At 51.3% G+C, this 22,542-nt stretch overlaps 2 protein-coding genes across 2 annotated transcripts in view; one reads left to right on the forward strand and one right to left on the reverse strand.

Moving 5' to 3' along the window:
• Positions 1-130: 130 nt before the first annotated feature.
• slc12a4 (solute carrier family 12 member 4) lies at positions 131-16,156 on the forward strand. The gene is made up of 24 exons (XM_070834864.1): positions 131-339; positions 6,420-6,517; positions 6,612-6,743; positions 6,988-7,134; positions 7,616-7,670; positions 7,894-8,024; positions 8,179-8,420; positions 8,710-8,924; positions 9,047-9,211; positions 9,509-9,607; positions 9,714-9,771; positions 9,853-10,027; positions 10,179-10,297; positions 10,465-10,563; positions 10,757-10,876; positions 10,988-11,092; positions 12,314-12,482; positions 13,253-13,448; positions 13,651-13,820; positions 14,017-14,148; positions 14,386-14,493; positions 14,665-14,852; positions 14,936-15,069; positions 15,151-16,156. Exons 1-24 carry the CDS (start codon positions 204-206, stop codon positions 15,240-15,242), a joined length of 3,285 nt encoding a protein of 1,094 aa, XP_070690965.1. The 5' UTR covers positions 131-203; the 3' UTR covers positions 15,243-16,156.
• Positions 16,157-16,224: 68 nt separating this feature from the next.
• Positions 16,225-22,542, reverse strand: part of dpep2 (dipeptidase 2) — a 6,783-nt gene continuing 465 nt past the window's right edge. The window contains exons 2-11 of the mRNA XM_070834973.1: positions 22,369-22,530; positions 22,147-22,273; positions 21,919-22,048; positions 19,693-19,843; positions 18,844-18,913; positions 18,548-18,724; positions 17,571-17,655; positions 17,401-17,476; positions 16,895-17,030; positions 16,225-16,683 (exon numbers count right to left, since the gene is read on the reverse strand). Coding sequence (XP_070691074.1) covers positions 16,477-16,683; positions 16,895-17,030; positions 17,401-17,476; positions 17,571-17,655; positions 18,548-18,724; positions 18,844-18,913; positions 19,693-19,843; positions 21,919-22,048; positions 22,147-22,273; positions 22,369-22,517 — 1,308 coding nt within the window. The 5' untranslated portion in view covers positions 22,518-22,530 and the 3' untranslated portion in view covers positions 16,225-16,476. The remainder of the gene's footprint in view (positions 16,684-16,894; positions 17,031-17,400; positions 17,477-17,570; positions 17,656-18,547; positions 18,725-18,843; positions 18,914-19,692; positions 19,844-21,918; positions 22,049-22,146; positions 22,274-22,368; positions 22,531-22,542) is intronic.

Genomic DNA, 22,542 nt, shown 5'->3' on the forward strand with positions numbered 1-22,542 from the left:
CCCGAGGACTCCTGCCCCTTTCTGTTCACACAGGGAGCCCGGGAGGGGCCGTCCTGTGGGCGGGCGGTATGCTAATAGCCCCCAGAGGAAGTGAGCGCAGTGTAGAGGAATGTAGTTGCCATTAGTGGGAGCAGAGCTGGAGCCGGCTAACAGCTAGCCTGCTATGAGTCTGAGCTGGGGAGGCAGAGGACGGTGATGAAGACATGCCTCACTTCACTGTGGTACCGGTGAAGGACCAGGCTCAGTCCAGCTACGACAGTCTGGAGGGGATCAACTGGGTGGACTACAGGGACACGGGACGGGAGCACCCCGACCACCAGGACACTGTCAGCTCTGATGGTAAGCCCCCCCGCCCTCTCCCTGCTGCTGTGTGGAAGGTAGAAAAGGCGTCCTACAGGTGGTGCTTGGTGGGACGGCGTGGGGGGGGCAGCACGGGAGCGCTTTGCTGTGTCCCCGGAGCAGCTGCCTCTGTGGTTACCATGGCAATAGTCCAGGAGCAGACGGGCCTGTGAGCAGCAGCAGGTCTGGTCCTGACGGCTCACTCCGGGGGGAGTAGTCTTCTCTGGACGTTCAACTCTTTTCCAAGAGGTTCAGGGACAGAGGAGCGACAAAGGGAGGACAATGACAGGGCTGAGAACCAGGGGGAGAGGCACGACGGGGGCGGGATCGTGTGGGGGGGGGGCGGTGCTGCTGCAACAAGAAAAAGGCCTCAAGTGCTTCCTCACACAAAAGATGGAGCTCTCTTTGTGCCAGCGGAGGATTTCCTTTCACTCCGGCTGGCTGTGGAACAGCACAGGGCAGATTCCTCCCTCCTGGCTGCTCCGCTCAGCTCGTCTCCTCCGTCAGCGGGGGGAGGAGGAGGAGGAGGAGGAGGAGGAGTCTGTGGGATTGTGTGAGAACAGCAGTGATCTGTGTGGGCCGAGGGAGGGAACCAACTGGGGGAACAGAGTTTTTAATAAAAGACGCACATGGGTGCGGCCTTCAGATGAGGTTTACTGAGGCCCAGAGGGCCGGGCACCAGAACCAGAACCAGAACCACAGTCTGCCTGGAACATCCACCCCTGTAAGAGTCTTCACAGCTCCAGACTCTCCTCTGCTCCCCCCACTGTGTCAGTGACCAGCCAGTGTGTCTCACACAGGTAGAATATGTGCTGAGAGCAGCGGTCAGACTCCCGGCACATGTGGCTAACCCTAACCCGCCTGTATGTTTCAGGAAGTCACCCTTTAGAGCCAGATGGCATTGGGCACAAATGCTCCTTAGATACGGCAGCAGTGAACGGAGCTGAACTCTGGACTCAGCCTGAGCTCAACAGGCTGATGACAGAGGAGAAAGCAGCTGTCCTCACCCCTGACCCTCACCCCTGACCCTCACCCTGTTTATGGGTGAGTTTGCTTGTTGCTGCCTCCCTTGTCTTCCTGCTGTCGTGATTCTCTGTAACCCCCCCCCCCCCCCCCAGAGGAGAGCCTCCTGAGCTCAACAACAACAACTAGAGCCATTAAAGCTGGTGGGTCGCTCAGGAAGTGACACTGACGGATGGTGAGACGGAGCGAAGGGCTCCCAGTATGACACCATCACACTGCAGACATGGTGGAGCTGAACAGTCACTGCTCCTGAGTTCACAGGGGGGGGGGGGGGGGACACTTCATAGGTTTTAAACCAGACTCAGTAGATTTAGACGTGTCTCTCCTGCGTTATTCCTACATGCAGACTGGACACAGTTAAGCAGGAAACGTTGGGTGGGGCTGTTTCTAAGGGCGTCTGTGTGTGTGGGTGACCTCATGCTGGGAGTGGGGGCCCTGGGGACGCTGGCCTACATGCTTCATGTGTGAGCTACAGGGAGACGTCTGCAGCACGGAAGAAGTGACACAGTGAAGAGTCTGTTTGAGCCTGCAGACTCACGACAAACACTGTGCTCATTGTAAGAGGCCGGAGTCCTGAGCAGGAGCCACGACCCTGAAACGGCCCCCTGCTCACGGACGAAAGTCCGTTACCGAGTTTCTTAGCTGAAAAAATGAGTTTCTTTCATATACAGCTTGTCCTCGGTGGACGTGGCAGCTGCTGTTCTCTGTAACTGGTTCAACTCTCAGAAAGTAGCAGCGGTTTAATAAAAAAGTTGTGATGAGTTCTTCCAGCTTTTTAAAACGTGACAATGGGTGGAAACCTCATCATGCTGGGAATCACTGATCCGTCAGACAGAGTGTTTTAGCCCTGTGGCTCCAGGTGTCGGTGACGTCCTGTGGGCCACATGCAGCAGGACATGTTACTGGTGACTGTCATACAATAATGTGATGGTCACCTCTCACCCATGAACACACAGTTTGTCCTGCAGGGCCATGACTAGTGAGCAGCCAGCTGGTTCTTAATAGTCACACAATCAGTAAATATATTGAGTTAACAATGTTCCAGCAAACAGGCAGTAAGACTGGAGAGTCTCTGGACTCTGGCTCCTGGTGCTGTGGAGGATGGAGGTCCAATAGAAACAGACCTGGATGAGCTCGTCTGGCCTTCTGCTCTGAGCAGGTGTAGTTGGGTTTGTCAGAGCTGCTCACTGTGGCTGGAAACGCCCCGGACACATGTGTGGGAGACCTGTACTGGGCTGGACCTGGACCTGGACCGGACTGGGAGACCTGTACTGGGCTGGACCTGGACCTGGACCAGACTGGGAGACCTGTACTGGGCTGGACCTGGACCGGACTGGGAGACCTGTACTGGGCTGGACCTGGACCTGGACCTGGACCTGACTGGGACACCTGTACTGGGCTGGGCCTGGACCTGGACCTGACTGGGAGACCTGTACTGGGCTGGACCTAACTGACTGACCTGTACTGAGCTGGACCTGAAACTGACTGGGAGACCTGTACCGGGCTGGACCTGGACCGGACTGGGAGACCTGTACCGGGCTGGACCTGCACCGGACTGGGAGACCTGTACTGGGCTGGATCTGGACCAGACTGGGTGACCTGTACTGGGCTGGACCTAACTGACTGACCTGTACCGGGCTGGACCTGGACTGCACTGAGACACCTGTACTGGGCTGGACCTGGACCTGGACCTGGACCTGGACCTGGACCTGACTGGGGGACCTGCGATGTGTTAGAAATGATTACAGTCAGACGGACTCCTGACAAAGGTCTGGAGAAAACCTTCAGATATGGATCCAGACACCAGTTAGTCCCTGATCACAGGAAGGACAATGGATGGTTCCTGAACGAGGACGCCACCTGAGTTTACCTCCTTCCTACTGAAGCAGGCTGCTGCTGCTGTGGGACAGGATCAGGATCAGGGTCAGGGTCAGGGTCAGGATCAGGGTCAGGGTCAGGATCAGGGTCAGGGTCAGGGTCAGGGTCAGGATCAGGGTCAGGATCAGGGCTGGCTCCATCATCAGTGTAGGAGGAACTGAGGACGCCCCTCCCTCACTAAAACTGGCTCTTTAACGGACCTGTTGTGACTGAGGGATCAGTAGAACGTGTTGATCATCTCTGGTGTTGCCTGAGGACCGTCACAGGCAGGACCCTCTGCTGCTCAGACCACTCTGGCTGTGTCTGCTCAGTAGCTTTACACCCAGCAGCATGTACTTCGCTTATGTCTTCATCAAAGTCTGCCGTAGGACGCGCCTCTTCCCGCCCACCTTCGCCCCCCCGGAGTGACCGGGCCGAGCTGCCGTCCCTCTCTCATCATTAGCACACATCAAAGCTAATATGTTGTGCTGTGCGACTCAGCAGGTCGGCAGGAAACAGAGCATCACAGTGAACCCTTTAAGCAGGTGAGCCGACACGGTGACGCTCTACAGGTGTGCAGTGTGTCAGAGTACAGGAGCACACACACAACCACACACACACACAACCACACACACACAACCACACACACACACAACCACACAATGTTTTGCCATCTTTGTGGGTAACTAAAACCACTACCCTGACCCTGACCTTCACCACACTAATATTTTGTCCTCAGTTCACACACACACACTCACACACACTCTCACACACACACACACACACTCACACACACTCTCACACACACTCACACACACACACACACACACACACACACACACACACTCTCACACACACACACACACTCACACACACTCTCACACACACTCACACACACACACACACACACACACACACACACACACACACACTCACACACACTCTCACACACACTCACACACTCTCACACACACACACACACACACACACACACTCACACACACTCTCACACACACTCACACACACACACTCTCACACACACACACACACACACACTCACACACACACACACACACACACACACACACACTCACACACACTCACACACACACACTCTCACACACACACACACACACACTCACACACACACACACACACACACACACACACACACACACACACACACACACACACACACACACCTCCTCACACAGTCAGCAGCGCTCTCATGCCAACAGCAGCACACAGACTAAGCTGTGTTCGGTGTTAAGTCTTAAATGTTTATTAAAGAGGAAGTTTAGCAAAGAGGCTTTTTCAAATCCTAAGAAGCTAACGGACAGCGATATTGTTTTCCACGTCTGATCGGCTTCAGGCAGCGCAGACACGTCAGTGAGCAGGTTGTTTCTGCCTGGAGCACTGGTGGTGTTGAGCTGGTCCAGGTGGAGACGAAGGAGGCCGATGAGACAGACAGTGTGTCCTCTTCTCTGCTCTTTATCTCTGACGGCGAGCAGCAGCAACACTTTCTGCTCTTTAATGAAAAAGAGAGCGAGCACCTTGTCTCCAGTAAGAGTCACCTGAGTTCTCTGCCCCCCTCCTGTGAACGTGTCAGTCCTACAGCACAGACGGGCTTTGATCAGGTGGCGGTGAGTGGTTTGGGGGGGGGGCAGGTGACATGTTGCTACACGCTGCTGTAAAGCCTTTACACTGTTCAGTGCACACAGCATGAGCCCTGTGTGCCCTCAGAACAAGCCGCTTAATCTTTAATCTTTTTAATTAGACATTGAATGTCAGGTTATTAATAAGTGACCCCCCCCACCCCCCACCCCCCCCAGTTTCTCAAAGTCACTTTTATTTTGCTGGTCCAACAAATGGAGGGAGTCAGCTTTAGGCTGCAGCTGCAGGTTGGTGCTGCTGCACACACAAAGTCTTCTTATCTGCCTCTGACACACACAGTGTGTTTATCCGTGTCAGTGACACACACGTGACACTAGGGGGCAGCGTCGGCCTGCTTTCACTCTCATCTCCTCACAGACGTCACTTGGACAGACGACCAGTCACAATGTGGTCTTTGCCCCTTTAGACCGTTTGAAAGAGTCCCTGCTGTGACGGAGAAATGAAATCCAGCATCAGTACGGGAATACAGGCTCTGTGAGATTCCCTGAACCAACCCCAGCCTCTCTGTCCCCATGAGAGAGTGTGTGTGTCATTCAGCATGCTGTTACCACTGCACCCCCCCCCCGTACCATGTGTTAGAGTGTGTGTTCACCCTGGGTGACCTGGTGTCCTGAATAGTAACCGACAGGCTCAGCTGAGCTGCAGTGAGCACAGAGTGGAGCAGAGTGGAGCAGAGTGGAGCAGAGTGGACAGAGTGGAGTAGAGTGGACAGAGCAGAGTGGAGTAGAGTGGACAGAGTGGACAGAGTGGAGTGGAGCAGAGTGGACAGAGTGGAGCAGAGTGGACAGAGTGGAGCAGAGTGGACAGAGCGATGCTCCCCCACAGCAGAGGCAGTAGTGGGACTCAGAGCTCAGGTGAGTGAGGAGCAGCTCTGAAGCTCAGCCAGCTCACTGCTTCATTTCCTGCAGAGTTGAGACAGTTTTCCGGTGTCAGGCCCACTCGGTGAGTCGTCAGACTTTGTGCCGCTGGATGTGTCAGACCTGTGAGATGTTAAAGTTTACAGCTCTAATGAGGCAGGATTAGTAACCTCCAGGTAATGAAGTGCATGCGTGTGTGTTGTGTGCAGTAATTGCCACAGGCACGGCGCTCATCCCGGCGTGATTCTTTTCTTCAAAAGCAGAAGCTAATGAGAGTGAAATCTAATTATAAGCCTGTTTATCACCTGGACTTTGCTCTGTCGGCCTGTGCTGCTTCTGGCCTTTCACTGCATGAACTGTGCTTCTAAACTTTATTAAGATGCTTCAGCTCTAATTAATAGTGACAGTTCAAAGCGGACTGGATGTTGAAAAAATGGAGCTGGCATAGAAAATAGTATTTTTCTTTGTTGTCTAATTATTTACTGAATGAATCTCTGGCTCTCACTTTTCTCTCCTAATGGAGATTTTAGACTCAGATGTTTTTCATGTGAACAAAGGAAATGTTTCCTTTGTGTTCACACTCAAAGGTCCAAAGAGTTTGTCACCAGCAGGTGTTATGTTTAAAGGACACTGCTGACCTCTTTGACTCTTGCTGCTTCGTCCTGACAGGACACGGGAACCATAAGGAGGACAGCCCCTTCCTCAGCAGCGCTGATGCTGCCAGCAAGAAGAATGACTTCTACGACAGGAACCTCGCTTTGTTCGAGGTCTCTCTTATTTTTACCATCCAGTATTTCTGTCAGATGAGAGGCTTAAACCAAACTCGTTCGGTAACCCTGTCCCCCCCCCCGCCTCCCCCAGGAAGAGCTGGACATCCGGCCGAAGGTTTCCTCTCTGCTCAGCCGCCTGGTCAGCTACACCAGCATCACCCAGGGAGCCAAGGAGCACGAGGAGGAGGAGAGCGCTCAGGCCTCACGAAGGAAGACCCCCAAGGTGAGGAGGGGGGGCGCTGCAGAGGAACACCGCGCCTCAATGCTTTTATCACAGCTCTGTTGAGTCCGCCCCCTCTGGCCGTGTCCCTGTCTGTCTCTATGACTGCCTGTCTGTCTGCACGGCACGACGGAATGACCTTTAAAAAGGACATCGATCAATACTAATGATCAATACACTTGTTTCCTGAAAGGTCATGGTCAATAACCCTCCCTCCCTCTCTCCTCTCCCCCTTTGTCCCTCCCAGTCTCCCAACATGGGCACTCTGATGGGCGTCTACCTGCCGTGTCTCCAGAACATCTTCGGAGTCATCCTCTTCCTGCGGCTCACGTGGATCGTTGGGATGGCTGGCATCATGCAGTCCCTCCTGATCGTCCTCATGTGCTGCTCGTGTGTCAGTGCACACTCACACACACACACACAGTGTACTGTACACACACACACACAGTGTACTGTACACACACACACACAGTGTACTGTACACACACACACACTCACACAGTGTACTGTACACACACACACACAGTGTACTGTACACTCACACACACTCACACAGTGTACTGTACACACACACACACAGTGTACTGTACACACACACACACACACAGTGTACTGTACACACACACACACACAGTGTACTGTACACACACACATACACCACAGTGACCGGTCAATAGAGTCCCTGTGGCTGAATGAGCAGCACAGATTTTGTCCCTGTGACCTGTTTCTGCTCAGTTTTTCTTCATGACAGACACGGTGCTCCTGTTAGCTTCCAGACTACACATGCTAAACGTTTCTCTCCTCCATAGAAGCTGTGCACTCGTCAGTTTGAACTGCACATGTTAATGTTAATCACACTGTCCTCTCCTCTGCAGACGATGCTCACGGCCATATCGATGAGCGCCATAGCTACTAACGGCGTCGTTCCAGGTAACAGCACATCAGCACCTCTGGTATGTTTGTAGCCACTGTTGTGCACAGCACCTCAGAGCTTTGTTGGGACCTTTCCATCTCTGGCTGCTCTGACTACATGTGGAGGTTATAGTTTCTGTTCCACATTCTGCCACGTGGGGGCAGCAGGAGTCTGCTGTTGTCCATGTGGTTCCTCCTGTGGACTCTCCACTGTGTGTAACACTGTGTTTTTGTGGTGCAGCCGGGGGGGCCTACTTCATGATCTCTCGCTCCCTGGGCCCTGAGTTTGGAGGAGCTGTGGGGCTCTGCTTCTACCTGGGCACCACCTTTGCTTCTGCCATGTACATACTGGGGGCCATCGAAATCTTCCTGGTCAGTTTGCTGCAGCATCATCCCGTCCTAATGTTCCTGTTCACATTTGAGAGCTAACATTTCATTCCCAAACCCTGTTCTGTGTCAGATGTATCAGACGTTACATGTGTTTTATGCTGTATCCACAGCTGTTTTGTAATTCTTTCCCCCTCAGAAATATCTGGTCCCCCAGGCGGCCATCTTTCACACCACAGGCCCCCCCGGGAGTGACAGCGCCCTGCTGAACAACATGCGAGTGTACGGCTCTGTGTGCCTCAGCCTGATGGCCGTGGTGGTTTTTGTGGGAGTGAAATATGTTAACAAGCTGGCCTCTCTCTTCTTGGCCTGCGTCATTATCTCAATTGTCTCCATCTACGCTGGGGCAATCAAATCCATGACTCATCCGCCAGAGTTCCCGTAAGTCTGCACGCGGGGATGGCTAGAATAAACAGGAAGTGGGGGGGGGGGGGGGGGGGGGGGGGGGGGTACTGCTGCTGTGTGCAGTGTTCACTGCACAGGAAGTAATTCTATGTTCTATTATCATTTAGTTTTGTTCTGTTTTGGGTATGAGTATGGGTTCTACAGTTTGATAACTTCCTCTGTCCCATGACCATCAGCATGTGGACAACGAGGATGATGATGCTGGTGATAGACGTAGTCATGACAACACAGTAATGATGTGTTTTTGTCCATGTTCCCGCTGCAGGATCTGCATGCTGGGAAACAGGACTCTGGTGAGGGATCGCTTCGACGTGTGTGCTAAGACCGTGATGAAGGGAAACACGACGGCCCCCAGCCAGCTGTGGGACCGATTCTGTCTGCCGGGGAACGCGAGTAGCTCTCAGTGTGACGACTACTTCATCCAGAACAACGTGACGGAGATCCAGGGCATCCCCGGACTGGGCAGCGGCATCATCAGAGGTACATTTCTATAACCACGAAGAGGCTATCGTTCCACCACAGCCTTTAAATGTCCTCACAGAAGGTCACTCGCTTCTGATGTTAGTTTGTCGCCAGTGACTTCAACGTCTCCTCTCTGTTAGAAAACATGTGGAGCAACCACCTGAAGAAAGGGGAGATCTTAGAGAAAGCGGGGCTGCAGTCGGTCGATGCCCACGGTGCCATGGAGAACTTTGGCATGTACGTGTCCGCAGACATCGCGACATCATTCACACTTCTGGTGGGGATCTTCTTCCCGTCGGCCACAGGTATGACGGCGTCAGGGACCACAGGAAGTGCTCTTATGGCCCAAACCTCTGTACGAAAACTGTGAAATAACTTTTTAGCCCAAACTTGTTTACCATAAAGAATAATTCTGTCAGTTCCAAATGACTGCTGGGTAGTACAAGTGGAGCCCTAACCTGTCCTTTGGGACAGCTGATCACAGCAGGTCCACTAAAAGTAAAAGGTGAATGGATGGAAGGATGTAATCCAGCCAGCAGGGGTCACAGATAACAGTCTTGGCCTGTCCTGTGTTCCTACCTACTGTCTGTGTTCTCTCGCAGGCATCATGGCGGGCTCCAACAGGTCTGGTGATCTCCGTGATGCCCAGAGGTCCATCCCTGTGGGAACCATCTTAGCTATTACTACTACTTCACTCGTCTGTATCCTTTCTGTGGCCGCACACTGGGAAAACTAAGACACTGGCCCCTCTGGACAGGACAGGAGAGACATGACAGACACCTTTGAGCCTTGACCTCTCGTGTTTAGATATAAGTTCTGTTGTCCTGTTTGGGTCCTGCATTGAAGGAGTAGTCCTGAGGGACAAGTAAGTCCACTTGAGTCCTACTACTAGTCGGCACCACCATCGGAGAAAGGTAGTGAAGAAGTGTCGTTGCTGTGCTCTCAGGTTCGGGGACGGCGTGAGGAGGAACTTGGTGGTGGGAACGCTGTCCTGGCCGTCTCCGTGGGTTATTGTCATCGGCTCCTTCTTCTCGACGGTGGGGGCGGGTCTGCAGTCCCTCACTGGGGCCCCACGACTTCTGCAGGCTATAGCCAAGGACAACATCATTCCTTTCCTCAGGGTTAGGGTTAGGGTTACTACCAAACATGTCATAACGTTCAGTTATTTGCATTGGTAATATTTGACTCGGAGGCTTATTTGAATATGATACAGCGCAAACAAGAAGTGATTTGCATTGCTGCCTGTAAAAGGTTGGTGTCTGTTCGCTGCAGGTGTTTGGTCACGGAAAGGCCAACGGAGAGCCCACGTGGGCGCTGCTGCTGACCGCTCTCATAGCTGAGCTGGGCATCCTCATCGCCTCACTGGACATGGTGGCACCTATCCTCTCCATGTGAGCTGACACACATGAACACAGGCCAAAAACATGACACACGCTGAGCGTATGCTGCTCACCGCTGAGCCCACCTTTGGTAGATGTGAACTGAAGCGGTGACCAGGCATCACTTTAGACAGCACACTCTACATCAGCTGTGGTTAAACTCCGTCTTCACTCAACAGGTTCTTCCTGATGTGCTATCTCTTTGTCAACTTAGCCTGTGCCGTTCAGACTCTTCTGCGCACACCCAACTGGAGGCCTCGGTTTAGATATTACCACTGGTGAGTACACGTGTATCCCCAGTGTGCCTCATACACAAAGGGGGGGGGGGGTACTCAGATTTTTCCCAGTCCTGTTTTTTCAAATCACCAGCTTTTCAAATCCAGATTCATGCTCCAGCTGCCTTCAGGAAAGACTCATGCATTATGAATAGGTATAAATAATGGTGCTGTGTTATATGTGTCCCCCCCACAGGGCTCTGTCCTTCCTTGGCATGAGCATGTGTCTGGCTCTGATGTTCATCTCCTCCTGGTACTACGCCATCGTGGCCATGGGCATTGCCGGGATGATCTACAAGTACATTGAGTACCAGGGGTATGTGTGGAGTCTCCTGTTTGCTCAGAGGTGATGATGTCAGTGTCTGTGGATGCTGCTCGACAGTCCCTCACGTTTGCATCTGTCTCTGCGTCTCACCAACACCGACAGGGCAGAGAAGGAGTGGGGAGACGGAATAAGAGGACTGTCCCTCAGCGCTGCCCGATACGCCCTCTTGAGACTAGAGGCTGGACCCCCGCACACCAAGAACTGGAGGTACAGGTCCACCTGAAGGAGGTGCTCTCTGAGGAGGCACACTGCATGCTGGGATATAAAAGTCGTTTCCAGTTCTGAGAAGAATTCACTGACGATAAATGAAGCAGCATCCAACAGTCCTCAGTGTTCCCCTCCAACACATATAGTCACTATAGGAACAGAGTTCACGTTGTCAGGCCCGGACCACAGTCACTGAAAATATGTTGGCGATCAGCTGCGTTTCAGACAGACTGTGTGACACCCAGTGGGACAAATGTAATAAATGAGAAGTCTGTATAAAAGAGGCCGTGCAGGTTGATGATGACAGAGCCCCAGTCAGCAGCACACTGTATGAGAGATCCACCAGCATGTGTTGACGAGGACGCCATGTGCCGAGTGCGTACGCAGTGTTTCTAAACTAGAAGCACGCTGCACTTCCTCCTCTGCTGCTCACTGCCGATACGAAGCCAGTGACACGGCAGCCGTCTCCATGGCCGTTACAGGGGAACAAAGAACCAAACACCAATGAAATGCAGACAAGGCGGTCCGGTCGGCACTGACCTCAGAGGTCACACATGTGTGGCCCCCCAGGTTAGAAGTGGGACCGATCCGGTGGTCTGAGAGTCATGTCAGATGCACATATTTAATGTCTCAGCATGGTTGGTTAGGACCTGATTCACAGTCAGTGACAGACTGCAGCAGTTACATGTGTGTGTGTGTGTGTGTAGCCTGTGTGTGTGTGTGTGTGTGTGTAGCCTGTGTGTGTGTGTGTGTGTGTGTGTGTGTGTGTGTGTGTAGCCTGTGTGTGTGTGTGTGTGTGTAGCCTGTGTGTGTGTGTGTGTGTGTGTGTGTGTGTGTGTGTAGCCTGTGTGTGTGTGTGTGTGTGTGTGTGTGTGTGTGTAGCCTGTGTGTGTGTGTGTGTGTGTGTAGCCTGTGTGTGTGTGTGTGTGTGTGTGTGTGTGTGTGTGTAGCCTGTGTGTGTGTGTGTGTGTGTAGCCTGTGTGTGTGTGTGTGTGTGTGTGTGTGTGTGTGTGTGTAGCCTGTGTGTGTGTGTGTGTGTGTGTGTGTGATGATGATGATGACGACCTCTCAGTTCATCCTGTTCTGACAGCTGAACACTAGCAGCAGCAGCAGCTTCTGTACAATGAGAACAATAATACTTGTTGTCTGACAGACACCCTTTCAGTCGGGGGCCCCCCCCCGGTGATCCAGGCCTCATGGTGACTGTCTCTGACTCCTCAGACCTCAGCTGCTGGTGCTGTTGAAGCTGGACGAGGACCTCCATGTGAAATACCCTCGCCTGCTCACCTTCGCCTCGCAGCTGAAGGCGGGAAAAGGCCTGACCATCGTGGGCTCGGTGATCCAGGGCAGCTTCCTGGACAGCTACGGGGAGCTGCAGGCGGCCGAGCAGGTAGACAGTGGAGAGGAGCGTCAGCGGCTCCACGCAGCCCTCCTTTGTGCTGTGCTGCTGACTGTTGGAACTAATTGTTACAAACGAGCACCTTTTGTAAATTGAAAAGCACAATGAAGCGTACGTTTCTTTTACATTTCCTCCTCAGCAACAGTCGAAGCCACGGCTGGAAACAGCCGGCTGCCGTCTCGACCATCTGGTGTCAATGAGCCGTTCACACTCCAATAAGGCACATTTTTCATTAGGGATGTATTTGGAAAATAATTAAACAAGTTAATGAAAAGTTTGCTCTTATTTGTGTGACAGTAACTGGAGAAATGAATCACTCATGCTCGATTCGCTTCTAACTAAGCCGATGTTCCCGTACGGTGTCAGAGTGTGTCGTACTGAAACAGTCCTCTACGATGAACTTTAATCTGATCTACATTTGAGGCACGCACTACAATCTTGTTGTTTTTGGTTTCTAACTGTTTAGGTTATCTGATTATTGTGACACTGCACTACATTCAAGGGCCAAATGTAAGATTTTGGACAGACTAGAGGAAAGAAAGAAGTCAGAAGTCTCCTCTCAGACACAGCAGACTGTCCACATTTATCCCTGTTGATGTTCTGAAGGTTTTCACTCACACACCAGAGTAGTTTTCTGTGGCTCTTGACATTATGTTCTCATTTCCACTAAATGAAACAAGAGCTTTTAAGTGTCTTGGTGTGAGTAACCAGCTGGAGACACATGATGCTGATAGAAGTCTTTCACCCTGTGGTGTCTGCAGGCCATTAAGAACATGATGGAGATCGAACGAGTCAAAGGTTTCTGCCAGGTCATGGTGGCGTCGAAGGTGCGGGAGGGTGTGGTCCACCTGATCCAGTCCTGTGGTCTGGGGGGCATGAAGCACAACACGGTGGTGATGGGCTGGCCGTACGGCTGGAGGCAGAGTGAGGACCCTCGAGCCTGGAAGACTTTTATCAGTAAGAGTCTCCCTGCAAACCTTTAGTACAGAAGCCCGCTGGCTGCCTGCTGGTGTTTGTGTGTTTCACACTTTAATGCTCACGTTCCAAACACGGTGGAAACCCGAGAGAGCTCCTGTGAACGTGCTGCTCATTTGTCCGGGAGTCATTCATTCATTCAGTGCAGCTAACGTCCGTTCTTCGTGCCTCCATCTCTGCTCAGACACAGTCCGCTGCACCACAGCCGCCCACCTGGCCCTGATGGTGCCCAAAAACGTGTCCTTCTACCCGAGCAACCACGAACGCTTCACAGACGGCAACATCGACGTCTGGTGGATCGTCCATGATGGGGGGATGCTGATGCTGCTGCCGTTCCTGCTCAGACAGCATAAAGTCAGAGGACACACAGTTTTACTTCAATAAGCTGTAAATGATCTCTAGAATAGCTGCTAATGTTTGCATGCTGTTATTCCTCTGATGAACTGTGCCGCTTTGTAAACCTTAGAATATTTTCTCTTGTAATTATCTTCCTGTCTGTTCCACGCTGCTCGTGGTGCGTCAGTATCACATGCTTATATTTGCACCGCAGGTATGGAGGAAATGCAAGATGCGCATCTTCACTGTTGCCCAGATGGACGACAACAGCATCCAGATGAAGAAGGACCTGGCCACGTTCCTGTACCAGCTGAGGATCGAGGCTGAGGTGGAGGTGGTGGAGATGGTGAGAATGCTTCTTACACGTCTGCTAATCTGAGCAGAAGTTTTTATGGCAGCTCAGAGTGACTTTGCCTCGGTAATAAAACAGAAGGCGGACGTCCATCACTGAAACAGAGCATCAGTGTTTATTGTTGCCACAAACCTGTTTCCTTCAACATGGGCTGATTGACCTTCATGGACCTTCAGCACGCTGACATGTTTCAGTAGGATGAAGCAGTAAAACGGTGTGTGTGTCCTTTAGCATGACAGCGACATCTCAGCGTACACCTACGAGCGAACGCTGATGATGGAGCAGAGGTCCCAGATGTTGAGACAGATGAGGCTGTCCAGTGCAGAGAGGCAGAGAGAGGTTTGTTTTCTGTGCTTCCTGAAATACTTTACAGATTAGAAACTCCTAGAACACATTGTGTATGATAAGGCCGCTGTATTCCTCACTGCTTTCCTGTAGTTGTGTAGAGTTTAATCTAAGCTGCTGAGCCATGACCTGCAGTAGCTCTCAGTGTTCCCGTGGCTCTCACAGGCCCAGCTGGTGAAGGACAGACACTCGCTGGTGCGAATGGGAAGCCTGTACTCGGACGAGGAGGAGGAGGTGGTGGAGGCTCCTCCAGAGAAGGTCCAGATGACGTGGACCAGAGAGAAGTGTGAGGCTGAGAGGAGGAGCAGGAACAACGCGCCGGAGAACTTCAGAGAACTCATGAGCCTCAAACCGTGAGTGTGAACCGTCCACCTCATTCTGCCGTCCCGTGCTCCTCATGTGACACGCAGAGATTCATACTATGATTTACCTCCAGGGATCAGTCCAACGTGCGGCGAATGCACACGGCTGTGAAGCTGAACGAGGTGATAGTCAACAGGTCCCACGACGCTCGACTAGTGCTGCTCAACATGCCGGGGCCGCCGCGCAACGCAGACGGAGACGAGAACTGTATCCTCTGTCAGTGTGGTCAGATTGTCAGATCCCAGTACTCGTGTTTGGCTGCTTTGACTTCTTTAACCTGAGCCTCAGATATGGAGTTCCTGGAGGTGCTGACTGAAGGCCTGGAGCGAGTGCTGCTGGTCCGCGGGGGGGGTCGGGAGGTCATCACTATCTACTCGTGACCAGTTCTTAGCTGCTGCACGGCTCTTCCTCTGGACGGGAGGCTCTGCTGCCTCCGTCCGGCCGACACGTCCAGTCCACGCTTTCACTGGGAGCTGTGGACCACAAAGAGGTTCGCTCTTTTCTCGTAGGGTGTCTGGACACTTTCTTTACAAATCACAGCTGATATTTTCCTCCCCCAGAAATCAGCGCTTCAGCCTCAAACTGTCCAACACCAACTTTTTCTCCTTTACAGGCCACACGTTCCTCTTCACATGTGACAGTAAACCTTTATTAGTTGTACACACATGTGGAACAGTTTGAATGGTTTTGCCAGATTTCTATTCTAAAACAACTCTTTATTGTGGAAGCACGTCTCTATTTATTTATTTATTCGTCCACCACGTCCCCGCTGAGGTAAAGGTCACTGTAGAACAACCAGGGCTCTTCAGGTGGCACATGATCCGTTTGTAAATGTGGACGCCAGAGATGATAACACACGTTTTTAAAAAGATATATAATTTATGATGTTTTTGGACAGATGTTGTGTTAATGAATGAATGGATTTTGAACTGTTACGTCTGTGTTTTTCCTGCAGACCTGAAGAGTTTATCTACACACAAAAGACAGGCAGCATTTAAACTTATAATTCTTAAGATATTCAGGAAATCAAACCCCATTTTTGATAACGATATAGTCGGCTTTATTTCTGCAGCAGCTGTTTTTACATTCTGTTTTTCAGCAGCTGCTTTTCTGTAAGTAGCTGCTAAAGGAGTGTTCGTTACCACCAAATCATAGACTGAAATCTTAAGGATTGAAACTTTAAGTCACTTTTTGTGTCTTTTCTGAACAGCTGAGAATGATCAGAGCTTATTTTTTTATTTTCATGTAGACAACTAAACAAGCTGTTTTCTATGTAAGGGTCATTAAAGGCTAATCTCACCACGCTAACGATCCTCCTGGTCTTCCTTCAGACAAAAAACAGACTCAGAGTTCCACCTTTTATTCATCAGTCATTATTCTCATGCACAGGCACAAACAAGCCACCAAACAGATTAAATATCCAAAGAATAAAACCCACAACTGATGTTCTCTATGTTTTAACTCATAAGTATAGCATACCAAGCATTAAAATTAAAATTACGCCAGTGATTCTCCCCCCCTGGTCTCAGGAGGGCAGGTCGACCCCCACAGCACGCTCAGCACGCTCTCCTTTACTCTGAAACTGATGCTCTGAAGCTGAGCTGACTTAAATATTCATTCAGTCAGCAGAAGGCTGGAGAGCAGCAGAGCGATGGGGAGGGTCAGCAGACCTCTGGGTCCATGCCGGGCTCCGGAGGGGGGGCTCTGCTTGGACAGCCCTTGGTGGTCAGGAGGTCTGAGGACCAGCCTGCAGGGGTTCTGCACCTCCGCCACCGGGATCTGGACCTCACTGGGCCGCTCCTCACTCAACTCACCCTGGACCTGGGGGAGGACAGGGAGACGACAGGGGGGGTCGACAATTAAAACACTTCAGCTTTTCAGCTCAGCTGTGGTTTTAGCTGAGAACATGAAAACAGCCTTTCGTGTATAATATCTGGTAATTCTCAGTCTTTAAGGTTTCAGGTTTAGGAAGACACTGATTCTTCGACTCTCCTCCGTGAACTAAGGTGCTCATTTTAATGTTCACGCTCACCCTCTCCACTTCCTCAAACACTCGCAGGAAGTTCCTTCGAAGGACATCAGCCAACTCGTTCTCGGTCCAGTTCCTTTGCAGCAGCTCCTGGATCAGGGCGGGATACTTGGACACGTCCTCTAAGCCCCGAGGAAAGCTGTTGATGAAAGACACGGTTTGATGCAGCCATATTTCTTCTGCTCATCCTGACAGTTTGATAACGAGGAACGTCTGTAGGTCCAGGTTCAGCCGGATCAGATTGAGTCTGTATGCAGAGAACAGACACCATTCTGCTGCAGACTTTACTCCTGCACAAGCACAACTTATTGATTTTTTACCATTTTTCAGCCTGTCAACAGCTGAGACAGCTAAATTGCTGATAACATGACAGACTAATAAAAGTGAAAACCTAAATGATGTGGTTCAACAACAGCCTGGAACGTGTCAGAGACGAGCGTGCACCCCACCGGCACCGCTGTGTTTCCTTCTGGTTTCTCTGGGTGTGAATGAGAGAGAACATTTCTCACCTCACAGCACCTTCAAAGTCTCCTCCGATTCCTATCGACTCCGCTCCAATCAGCCTCTTGATGTGATCAAAATGGTCTGTAAAACCCAGGAGGAATAATAGATCAGCCGAGATCGAAGACAGTCAAACTACAGACTTCGTTCAGGACTAAAAACAACACGGACGCCTCACCGGCCACATGAGAGATGCTGGCTTCATCCCTGCAGGAGACGAACCTGCTGTGGAGATTCACCATGATCAACCCTCGCTTCTTTTTCTGGAACACAACACAAACACGACGTACGCAGAGACGCATTAACAGCTACAGCGATCTGTGCATAAATGAACGTGCAGCCTTTTCTGCCTCGTTCACATTCGCTGGCTGTGCTGGTAGATGTGGTGAACGTCAGGTTTATTCTGGTCTCGTCTCAAACAGCCTGCAGGAACCTCACACACACACACACACACACACACACAGAAATCTGTGGCATAATGAGGAACATGTTCGGTGAGAGAAATACATCCTGCTCCTGCAGCGTATTGATATTCAGTCTCCATCTCTGCTGGCGACAAGTTGGCCAGACAGAAGAAAATCACAAAGTGAGTGGAGTTTTTCTGGGAAGGGTACGTGTCAGCCAACATGCTGCTCTGATGACGGCCAGACAGGAAACACTGTCACTGTCCCAGCGAACGGCCAGCAGACTTGTCTAATTATACACTGAAGTAAACACTGAGGCAGATGAGCAGCGGGGCGGTGTGATATGACCACGACCAGCCGAGACTGAGACCTCAGACTTTACAATATTTATACTTTTAACATTTTATATTTTGTTACATTCTGAGTCTAACAGCAGAGAAATAACTGAATATCAGTATCCCGTATTTGTCAAGTATGTAATTGATGAAACGGGCCTTTCCATGTGGTCGTTCCATAGAAACTATTGGTGATTTGCAGACAGCGTGCCGTGTGGTGATATGAAGAGTCTGTGTCAGGGTGTTGGTGATGTGGCAGAGCCCTAATGAGCAGCACTAGCAGCAGGTTAAAGACACACTCAGAGAGGAGGTGTGGAGTTCAGAGGTCAACTCGTATATTGATGCTCTTGGTAGTTCACCGATCGTCAGGGTGATACTGCACTCGGCCTCAGCTCCAGGAGCCTCAGGTCTCTCACCAGCTCAAGCAGCAGCCAGTCGGGTACGTTGCGGCTGTGGTTGCACACCGAGTGGGAAGATGAATGGCTGAAGATGACAGGAGCCTTGGAGAGTTCCAGCGCGGCGAGGGCCGTGTCCCAGGACGTGTGGGAGATGTCCACTATCATTCCCAGTCTGTTCATCTCCTGCACCACGGCCTTCAAAACACACACACACACACGTAAACACACTTGTGCCGATAGTAATGGGGGACGTCCGATATGCTGCTGCTGAATTTAAGCTGATCGGCAGCTGATGTCAGTGCAGACACACTTACCTTCCCAAAGTCAGTCAGGCTGTTGTTCTGCCTCTGATACACATGATAAAGTTTGGAGGAGGACTCAGCCCTGCATTGAAAAAAGAACACTGTCAAAACCTCGGGTCCTCACAGTCCTGGGAACCGTAGACACATACTGCTGAACGGGGCTGAGGTCTATTTTCCATCCTCATTCAGCGAGAACACAACAGAGAACATGGGATCGTCTGCATAGAAGGAGACTTTTTCATTCACTCACTGAACCCTCAGTCTGACGTTTAGCAACAAGCTAATGCTACAGACACAGTTCTGCACAGGTCTGAGCCCGTCATCAATGTGAGGTCATTATTTTACTGTGTGGTGTTCAGTGTGGCTGCAGCAGCTTTAGGAAAGAGATCCTGACTGGTGCCGTGCTGGAAAGTAACCAAGTACATTTACTCAAGTACAAATCAGAGGAACGTGTACTTTGGTTACACTACTTTCTCCTCCTCCTCTACCCCACCTCTGAGGACATGTTGTACTTTTTACTGCACTGTGTGTATCTGGCAGCTTCAGATACTGTACAGGTTCAGAGTTTATAACATGTTCAGCTGTTATAAAACAGCTTCTGAAATGTGAGGATTTCTCTGCACTGAGCACTTTTAACACTTACAGCACGTTCTCATGATGATACTCACATACTTTTAATGTGGTGGCTTCTTCAGCTTTCACTTGTACCTCAGTGTTGTGTTGGTACCTTTACATGACCAGTGGATCTGAGTTCTTCTTCCACTACAGAGGTGTCCGTGTGTGCAAATACATTCTAACTGCCAAAAAGACAAATGTGTGAACGTGTCACGGTGAAATGATGAACCTCCAGGTGTGAGTTACCAGGGGGTGTTGCAGGTGTGTGTGAGGGCCATGGAGCGAACCCCCAGCTGGTACAACATGCGCAGGGCGGGCAGGCTGCTGTCGATGGAGTGGCCCCCCTCCACACTGATGAGACAGGCTATCTTATGTCTCAGCGCAGAGTCCTTCAGCTCTGCAACGACACACACACACACACACACAGTCCAGACGGCATCCAAAACAACTGTGTTCTACCTGTGTTCTACCTGTGTTCTACCTGTTCTCTACCTGTGTTCTACCTGTTCTCCCCCTGTTCTCTACCTGTTCTCTACCTGTTCTGAGTCCTTCAGCTCTGCAACGACACACACACACACACACACACAGAGTCCAGACGGCATCCAAAACAACTGTGTTCTACCTGTGTTCTACCTGTTTTCTACCTGTTCTCTCCCTGTTCTCTACCTGTTCTCTACCTGTTCTCTCCCTGTTCTCTCCCTGTTCTCTACCTGTTCTCTCCCTGTTCTCTCCCTGTTCTCTACCTGTTCTCTCCCTGTTCTCTACCTGTTCTCTACCTGTTTTCTCCCTGTTCTCTACCTGTTCTCTCCCTGTTCTCGACCTGTTCTCTCCCTGTTCTCTACCTGTTCTCTACCTGTTCTCTCCCTGTTCTCTACCTGTTCTCTCCCTGTTCTCTACCTGTTCTCTCCCTGTTCTCTACCTGTTCTCTACCTGTTTTCTCCCTGTTCTCTCCCTGTTCTCTACCTGTTCTCTCCCTGTTCTCTCCCTGTTCTCTACCTGTTCTCTACCTGTTCTCTCCCTGTTCTCTCCCTGTTCTCTCCCTGTTCTCTCCCTGTTCTCTACCTGTTCTCTCCCTGTTCTCTACCTGTTCTCTACCTGTTCTCTCCCTGTTCTCTCCCTGTTCTCTACCTGTTCTCTACCTGTTTTCTCCCTGTTCTCTACCTGTTCTCTCCCTGTTCTCTACCTGTTCTCTCCCTGTTCTCTCCCTGTTCTCTACCTGTTTTCTCCCTGTTCTCTCCCTGTTCTCTCCCTGTTCTCTACCTGTTCTCTCCCTGTTCTCTACCTGTTTTCTCCCTGTTCTCTCCCTGTTCTCTACCTGTTCTCTCCCTGTTCTCTCCCTGTTCTCTACCTGTTCTCTCCCTGTTCTCTACCTGTTCTCTCCCTGTTCTCTCCCTGTTCTCTCCCTGTTCTCTACCTGTTCTCTACCTGTTCTCTCCCTGTTTTCTCCCTGTTCTCTCCCTGTTCTCTACCTGTTCTCTCCCTGTTCTCTACCTGTTCTCTCCCTGTTCTCTCCCTGTTCTCTCCCTGTTCTCTACTTGTTTTCTCCCTGTTCTCTCCCTGTTCTCTACCTGTTCTCTCCCTGTTCTCTACCTGTTCTCTACCTGTTCTCTACCTGTTTTCTCCCTGTTCTCTACCTGTTCTCTCCCTGTTCTCTACCTGTTCTCTCCCTGTTCTCTCCCTGTTCTCTACCTGTTCTCTCCCTGTTCTCTACCTGTTTTCTCCCTGTTCTCTACCTGTTCTCTACCTGTTTTCTCCCTGTTCTCTACCTGTTCTCTCCCTGTTCTCTACCTGTTCTCTACCTGTTCTCTCCCTGTTCTCTCCCTGTTCTCTACCTGTTTTCTCCCTGTTCTCTACTTGTTTTCTCCCTGTTCTCTCCCTGTTCTCTCCCTGTTTTCTCCCTGTTCTCTCCCTGTTCTCTCCCTGTTCTCTCCCTGTTCTCTCCCTGTTTTCTCCCTGTTCTCTACCTGTTTTCTCCCTGTTCTCTACCTGTTCTCTCCCTGTTCTCTACCTGTTCTCTCCCTGTTCTCTCCCTGTTCTCTCCCTGTTCTCTCCCTGTTTTCTCCCTGTTCTCTACCTGTTCTCTCCCTGTTTTCTCCCTGTTCTCTACCTGTTCTCTACCTGTTCTCTACCTGTTTTCTCCCTGTTCTCTCCCTGTTCTCTCCCTGTTCTCTCCCTGTTTTCTCCCTGTTCTCTACCTGTTTTCTCCCTGTTCTCTACCTGTTCTCTCCCTGTTCTCTCCCTGTTCTCTCCCTGTTCTCTCCCTGTTTTCTCCCTGTTCTCTACCTGTTCTCTCCCTGTTTTCTCCCTGTTCTCTACCTGTTTTCTCCCTGTTCTCTCCCTGTTCTCTACCTGTTCTCTCCCTGTTCTCTACCTGTTCTCTCCCTGTTCTCTACCTGTTCTCTACCTGTTCTCTACCTGTTTTCTCCCTGTGTGGACAGTGAACACAGTTGACCACAGCCTTCAGTCAGGTACCCTGGACGGACGTGACCAGCTCAAAGTCCTGGTACTCGGAGCACAGGCGTCGCACCACGTCTATCTGCTCCAGGGTCAGCCTCACAGAGTCCTTCTCCTGGGCGCCGCACATCACGTAGGCCGCAAACATCTGGCGGAGACAGCAGAGACAGCGGAGACCCTGACGTCACTGAGGGGCCACCTCTGGTCCCCCCCCACACAGACAGTCAGGGGGGGGCCTCGTCCTACCTGCGCCTGGACGTGTCCCGCTCGCAGACGGGTGATGTCGGTGGCCACTCCGCTCACATTATGAAGGTCGACTCGGCTCAGCTGGCTGTCGTGGAGCCTCCTGAGCTGGAGGGCGAGGTCGTTGTGACTGTGGGGGGGGAGAGGGTGTGAGGAAAGCCGGACGGGTGGAGAGGCTCTAATTTGATCTACGTCCGTGGATGTAACATCTGTGTAGGCCTTTACCCATCGATGAGAGGATATCTGGACATCAGCTCGTGTGCTCGCTCTCTCTCAGAGTATCCACAGGTCACGTGACACACGGCGGCGAGGACCACCACCACTCGCCTCCACAAGCCCCCCGCGGCTCCCCCCCCTGTTCTCCTCCAGGACATAGTCTGCAATTATCTTATAACACAA

This window comes from Pempheris klunzingeri, chromosome 1 (genome assembly GCF_042242105.1).
Source record: "Pempheris klunzingeri isolate RE-2024b chromosome 1, fPemKlu1.hap1, whole genome shotgun sequence".
Lineage (NCBI taxonomy): Eukaryota > Metazoa > Chordata > Actinopteri > Acropomatiformes > Pempheridae > Pempheris > Pempheris klunzingeri.

Excerpts from the sequence above, each read along its gene's own strand:
- slc12a4 (XM_070834864.1), top strand. The coding sequence starts at position 204 with ATGCCTCACTTCACTGTGGTACCGGTGAAGGACCAGGCTCAGTCCAGC. Across the intron at positions 10,028-10,178 it reads ACATCATTCCTTTCCTCAGG|GTGTTTGGTCACGGAAAGGC; the intron begins GTTAGGGTTAGG and ends TGTTCGCTGCAG. Across the intron at positions 13,449-13,650 it reads AGCCTGGAAGACTTTTATCA|ACACAGTCCGCTGCACCACA; the intron begins GTAAGAGTCTCC and ends ATCTCTGCTCAG.